This window comes from Brachypodium distachyon, chromosome 1 (genome assembly GCF_000005505.3).
Source record: "Brachypodium distachyon strain Bd21 chromosome 1, Brachypodium_distachyon_v3.0, whole genome shotgun sequence".
Lineage (NCBI taxonomy): Eukaryota > Viridiplantae > Streptophyta > Magnoliopsida > Poales > Poaceae > Brachypodium > Brachypodium distachyon.
Window position 1 is genome coordinate 51,671,109 of NC_016131.3, and position 5,493 is coordinate 51,676,601.

A 5,493-nucleotide genomic window follows, 5' to 3' on the forward strand; every position below is an offset into this window, starting at 1 on the left:
CGTGGAAACGGATGCGTACTGTGCAAGTCTGTCCAGAGAACCCATTAGGAAAATGAATTAGTTCTGGCCCAAACAAGCCCATCCACTCCTTTCTTCCTCCGTACGAATGGGCCGCTAGGTATCAACCACCTATGTGGCCCGTGGTTATAGAAGAGCCGCGCGGGCAGCGGATTGGAGAACCAAAACTCTCCCGCCCCTCCGCGCCATCCAGAAAAGCTTGAGAATGGCCCAGCTACCCCGCCCCGCCGCCTCGGTAAAAAATCCCGCCGCGAGGGCAGACGCGCTGGACGTCGACGGTTCCGACCTCCGCCACGACGCCCTGTCCTCCCTCCCCCTCCTCCGGCCCTGCACCACCTCCCACCAGCGCTCCTCCCGTCGGCGCATCCCGGGGCCCGCTTCCGCCGTCCACGACGCGATGCGCCTCCGCTCCCCCCTATCGTCCGTCCCCGCCGTGCTCGCGGACGGCCAGGCAGCGGACACCGACTTCCTGCTTGACCCGTGGATCCGGGCGCTGCGCGAACTCGGTGAGGAGCAATTGATAGGGACTCTTGCCGTCAAAGATTTCGCGTTTGGTTCTTTTATTTATTTAGGATTGTTCTTTGGGACGTAGGGGATGACCGCGCGTGGCAGCAGCCAGGTATCGCGGAGATTCGACGCGAGCGGGCATTAGTTCGAGCGCGTCAGGTGCTTGCACGCTCTCTCCTCTCCTTTCCTAGATTATCGTTTTGCGATTGTCTTGTGGATATATTTGTGGTGGATTTATTGATTTGGGGGTTCTTGGTTTGGTGTGATCAGGTGGTGGGGATGGTAACATTGTGCACGCCAAATGGATTTGGTGACCTCGTGCTGAATCTGAAGGTGAGCACTGAGCATGCCTATGACTGCCTAATGATCTATGTGACTAGGTTTGCAACTAAGATCTAAAAGTGCGAGTTTTAACTGGCATAAAATATTTAGAATATTTAAAACGTTCCAGTGCAGGGTTATGGTTGCATCTTTGTTATAACTCCAGGATTAATTTTATTAATAAGAGACTAACGAGACAAGTATTTCTTCTCATCTCTACATTTGGGGGAAGCATTGTCGTGCTGTCCTTTATAAGTATTTGGAGGAGACACTATTGTTCAGTACTCCTAGTTTAAACAGATCAAAATTTCATCATTTCTTGACAGTTGAAGCTTTACTCTGAATAAGTTTCCAACATTTCTGTTTTACTTTTATCATAATTTATTTTGAGAAGTAGATAATTGATTCCCACAAAAAAAGATAATTCATAATTTGTTGTTCTGAATAGGACCCATCTGGCACTATTGATGCATCAGTTCACAAGAAAGTTCTCTCAAATGGAAACCTTTGCAAGGGTTTATCAGTTGGATCTGTCATTGTCCTCAAACAGGTGAGGATATGTAACTTGTGAAGAAAAGGGCTACTACTTCCGTTAAACTATTCTACTATCATGGCAAGATATTTTTTAACTGTTGAAATATTGTCGATTTCAGGTGGCAGTTCTTCGTCCGTCTCGCACAGTGTGCTATCTGAATGTAACCCAGAAGAATGTTGAAATGGTATTGTTCATACACTTCTATATTTCACTCTTTAGGATCTCACATTGGTAAAAACTTTAATCTCGTCATGCTTATTATTAATGTGTGGAATCAGGTATTGGTGTACATGGTGATGCTTTTCCTATTTAATTGTTGTTCAAACCAATTTGGCATTATTCATTTCATGTATAATAGTTCTTTTGGTGTTTCTTCTTGAAAGTGGGATCTCTTTGTTTGTTTTAGATAACCTAGTAACCTACCATTCTTAGTTTTCATTAATTATTATACCCTTGTATCTATAAATAACATGATTCATGATTGATGTTCGTGGTGGTGGTGTGAGATGAAACTATGTCATTTTGATGATTGAAATTTACTTGGTTACCCTTTCTGGTACCTGTAATGATCAAGATGCCTAATATCAGGCAAGTAGGAAGCTGTTTCAACAAAATTCTAGGAGTGAACAGATAAGGCAGATTTTAATAGCTTTCATCATAGAAAGCTTGCTTGTACTTTAACGTTCCTGTTTTGATCTTTAGTTTTTCAGAAGTTGATGTTTGCTTAGATTGGAGTTCTAGTTACATGCATTGGTCCTTGTCTTCATTAGGGGCAACAAATACGTACTTGTATTGTTTAGCACAATTTCTTGAATTATTATTCAGTTGATTTTCTATTCTCATGACCTCAAAACTGCATAATCGTATTTTTCAAGCAGTTTCATAACGATGTAATGTCAATTTGATTATTTGAAATTGCACTTATGTTTTATATTGTATTCGTTCTATCGGAAGTTCATTTTAGGACATTGAGGTATTATGATGTTCACATTTTCAGGTTCTACAAAAGGATAGTGACTTCCCATTTGAGCAAGTAGTTTCACCAAGTAATTCTGTAAGGCAAAGCCAACAGCCTGGTATTTTCAACATCTCGTTTTATTGATCAGTTAATCCATCCAGTAAAAGTTAATGGTAATTTACTGTGCTTTCCTTAGCAAAGTGCAACGAAGCAAGGAGAGCTGAAGCATCGGAAGGAACGACTGCAATCCTCAATAAGATCTCCAGGACCAAGGATGGTCGGATGGTCGACATATTTTGTGATAATGGTGGTGCACTGAATGCTGTTAACAGTGGCATTTTGAGAATGGACAAAGATAACCATGGTGTAGAAAATCATCACGAGAAACAGTTGGAGCAAATGCATCCAAGTCCTCCAAGAATGAATTTACCAGGCTACAGTACTAGTCAACAGCTGCAGAGAATCATCAATAGCATGAAACCAACTAATTGCCAGCTGAAACAAGGAGGAAGCTCACCCAAACATGGAATAAGGAGTGAAGCTGAAACATCCACCAATGATATAATGAGGAAACTCACTGGTGGTCAAACGATGGTGCCCAGTAGCAAGGAGATACCTGTTGTGGAGGCATCACATTGTAATTGCGGAACACCAGATTCAAGCAACAAGGCTTCCAGAATGGATACTGATGCTAGCTCAGAAAAGCATCAGGAAATTGGACTTCAGAAGATGGTAGAACGCAATTGCAGCAAGCATGTATCAAACAGCAATAGTGATGAGCATCAGCTGCGAAATCCGAGTGCCAAGACAAGATCTTCCCAGCCTATTATAGGTGGAAGCTCAGCCATGTCTGGAAGCGGTTATTGTACAGCTTCTTGTACTGAAAATCTGACAGGACTTGCTGATGATGAATGGATGCTGCCTAGCAACAAAAGGCTAAAGAGTGATGCAGTAGTTTCTTATGGCAAAGATGCAAGAATGGATTTCAACATTGGCACCTTAAGCATGGATACTGAGACCAAGTATGGTTTAGAGAATAGTCTGACCATAGGTTTGGATGATATAGCAGAAGATCTCCATGATGATCACACTTCAACCAGGAAAGTTGAGCATCAGCAGAAGGACTTCCATGCTGCAAATGCGGGTACTCCCCAGCCAACTCAAGAAAATCGCTCTATGTCTGCCACTAGTGCTACTGGCATCGGCGGAACATTGCCTTCCAACCCAAAGAAGTTGGTTACAGTGGCTTCTGTAGCAGAATGGACAGATGAACAGCTTTCTGAACTTTTTATTGACTACTAACATTGGAGTGCATATTTCATCAAGTAGGTGGCTAGATTTGAGTCAATGTTTGATGTTATCTGAAGGGTTCAACAAAGCCTGGCAAAACTCGCTCTTTTGGACACTTGCATCTTAGTTTGTATATAGTTATAGTCTAGAAATTACTCTTTCGAAGATAGTATGGACCTTCTGCTCTTATTGTTGCATGTTGCTCCAAAATCAGATCATACACCTAATGTAGTCTCAAAATTCCTTTGGGGAGGAAAGGAATGTAATCTCCTGTGCATGAGAAAATATTGATTACACTACTGTTAAATCCAGGTATAAGTTCCACTTTGCATCCATCCCTGTTTTTTTTTTGGGAACTACAGGTCACCGTTTCACTGCTGTTACTGGTATGCACTTTATTCACCAGAATCTAATCATTCATTTTTGTAGGAGCAGGGGCTAGCATTGCAACAGCCCACCAGGGCGAGACAGGGTGGAAATCGCAACAAGTTGACCGAAAAAATCCCTACCGACTTTTAACTTTTACTAGATTTCTTAACCCTTGCTTTTTGATAGGGCTGAAGTGTACCAAAGGCACATGTGTTTTACAAAATACACAGCTGATTATTTTCTCATTGATAATGAAAAAGAGTCTGCTAGTAACCATGTTATGGTGAAAACTCCATGGGCATGTACATTTTCAAGTTAAAACTCACAACCTGTTGAGAGGCATGAAAATAAATTCAGCAGTACATAGTAGTGTTTACTGTATGTCATTATTTATTGCTGAATTTGTTTCTTTCGTGCCTCCCAAATGAATTTGGCTTTGGATTTGAATTTTTACCTGTTTATAGAATACCACCTCCTAAACATTTTGTATCTGAAAGAATTTTGTGAAACTTATAAACATGGATTCTATGTGTGTTTTTACCAGTTTCAGCTGTAAAAATATTTTCACTGGATATTTCCAAAATTAAGAAATACTTGCTTTGTAACTCCGAACTTTACAAAATCATCACTTACTGTCCTAGTAAGCTTATTTCACTCCTAAACTTGCAAGACCATGCTAGTATACAACCTGAAGGGGGTTTCAGTCATTTTGCCAAATGTCTGTCCAGGATATCGTAGTGTTCCCTAAGTTGAAAGGAGTAAACTTAGTACCCATGCTAGGGTTTTTTGCTCGTGGGGATGAGGAATAAATAATGTAGTGAATCGACTCTAGAAGGAAAACATTAGGAGACAGGTAGTTGGAAGAGTACAAACATGTCTTCCGAAGGGTAAAAGCAAAACTTCCTCACGCTGTTAGGATCAAGCCATCAGGCATCTATAATGGGAGAGAAAACTTTATTCTCTTACGTGTACTATGTCAATTGGAGAAGATGATAAAACATGTCATAAAATAGATTATCTCCTAGTGTCATGTCTTGCAACTAATGCTCTAATAAATAAATTAATTTTAATGTGTGATAACAAGATGAAATCTAGTACAATATGAAAAAAGTGTTCTGCTACATTAGAGATCTGCCTGACATTTTCAGCGGAGGATTGCCTCGTCTCCGGGTAACCTCCCGAGCACCTCGCATGCTCCCAATGCAGTATGGTTGCAGGCTTGCAGCAACTCGTTTGGCAAATGCTTCCTCTCATGGCGCCCTTTTCCGTAACGCGTCAATGCCTCCTTTATCTTCCAAACTTGTAGTCATGTGGTAGCATAGTGGAGGTCGAGTTGGGCGTTGACCAGGAGTTCTTTGTGCCACCAAGCTCGAGGAAGATAGGTGTTGGGATGGACTGTTCTGTACTTGTCGGATCCATTGACAGTGAAGCACCAGCGATCTACATTCGTCGGTGGCATGCTCAGACAGCTAGGTCAGTGTCCAAAAATGTCTAT

The 5,493-nt window shown here is 41.7% G+C and overlaps 1 protein-coding gene across 1 annotated transcript; it reads left to right on the forward strand.

The window, feature by feature from the left end:
* The first annotated feature begins 213 nt into the window (after positions 1 to 213).
* On the forward strand, positions 214 to 3,936 carry LOC104582271. Its single transcript, XM_024460845.1, has 7 exons — positions 214 to 524; positions 611 to 684; positions 796 to 858; positions 1,295 to 1,396; positions 1,500 to 1,565; positions 2,379 to 2,457; positions 2,536 to 3,936. Exons 1-7 carry the CDS (start codon positions 224 to 226, stop codon positions 3,639 to 3,641), a joined length of 1,791 nt encoding a protein of 596 aa, XP_024316613.1. The 5' UTR covers positions 214 to 223; the 3' UTR covers positions 3,642 to 3,936.
* The last annotated feature ends 1,557 nt before the right edge of the window (positions 3,937 to 5,493 follow it).

Coding starts and splice junctions, on each gene's coding strand:
- LOC104582271 (XM_024460845.1), top strand. CDS start 224: ATGGCCCAGCTACCCCGCCCCGCCGCCTCGGTAAAAAATCCCGCCGCG. Junction 685..795: donor CATTAGTTCGAGCGCGTCAG/GTGCTTGCACGC, acceptor TGGTGTGATCAG/GTGGTGGGGATGGTAACATT. Junction 1,397..1,499: donor CTGTCATTGTCCTCAAACAG/GTGAGGATATGT, acceptor TGTCGATTTCAG/GTGGCAGTTCTTCGTCCGTC.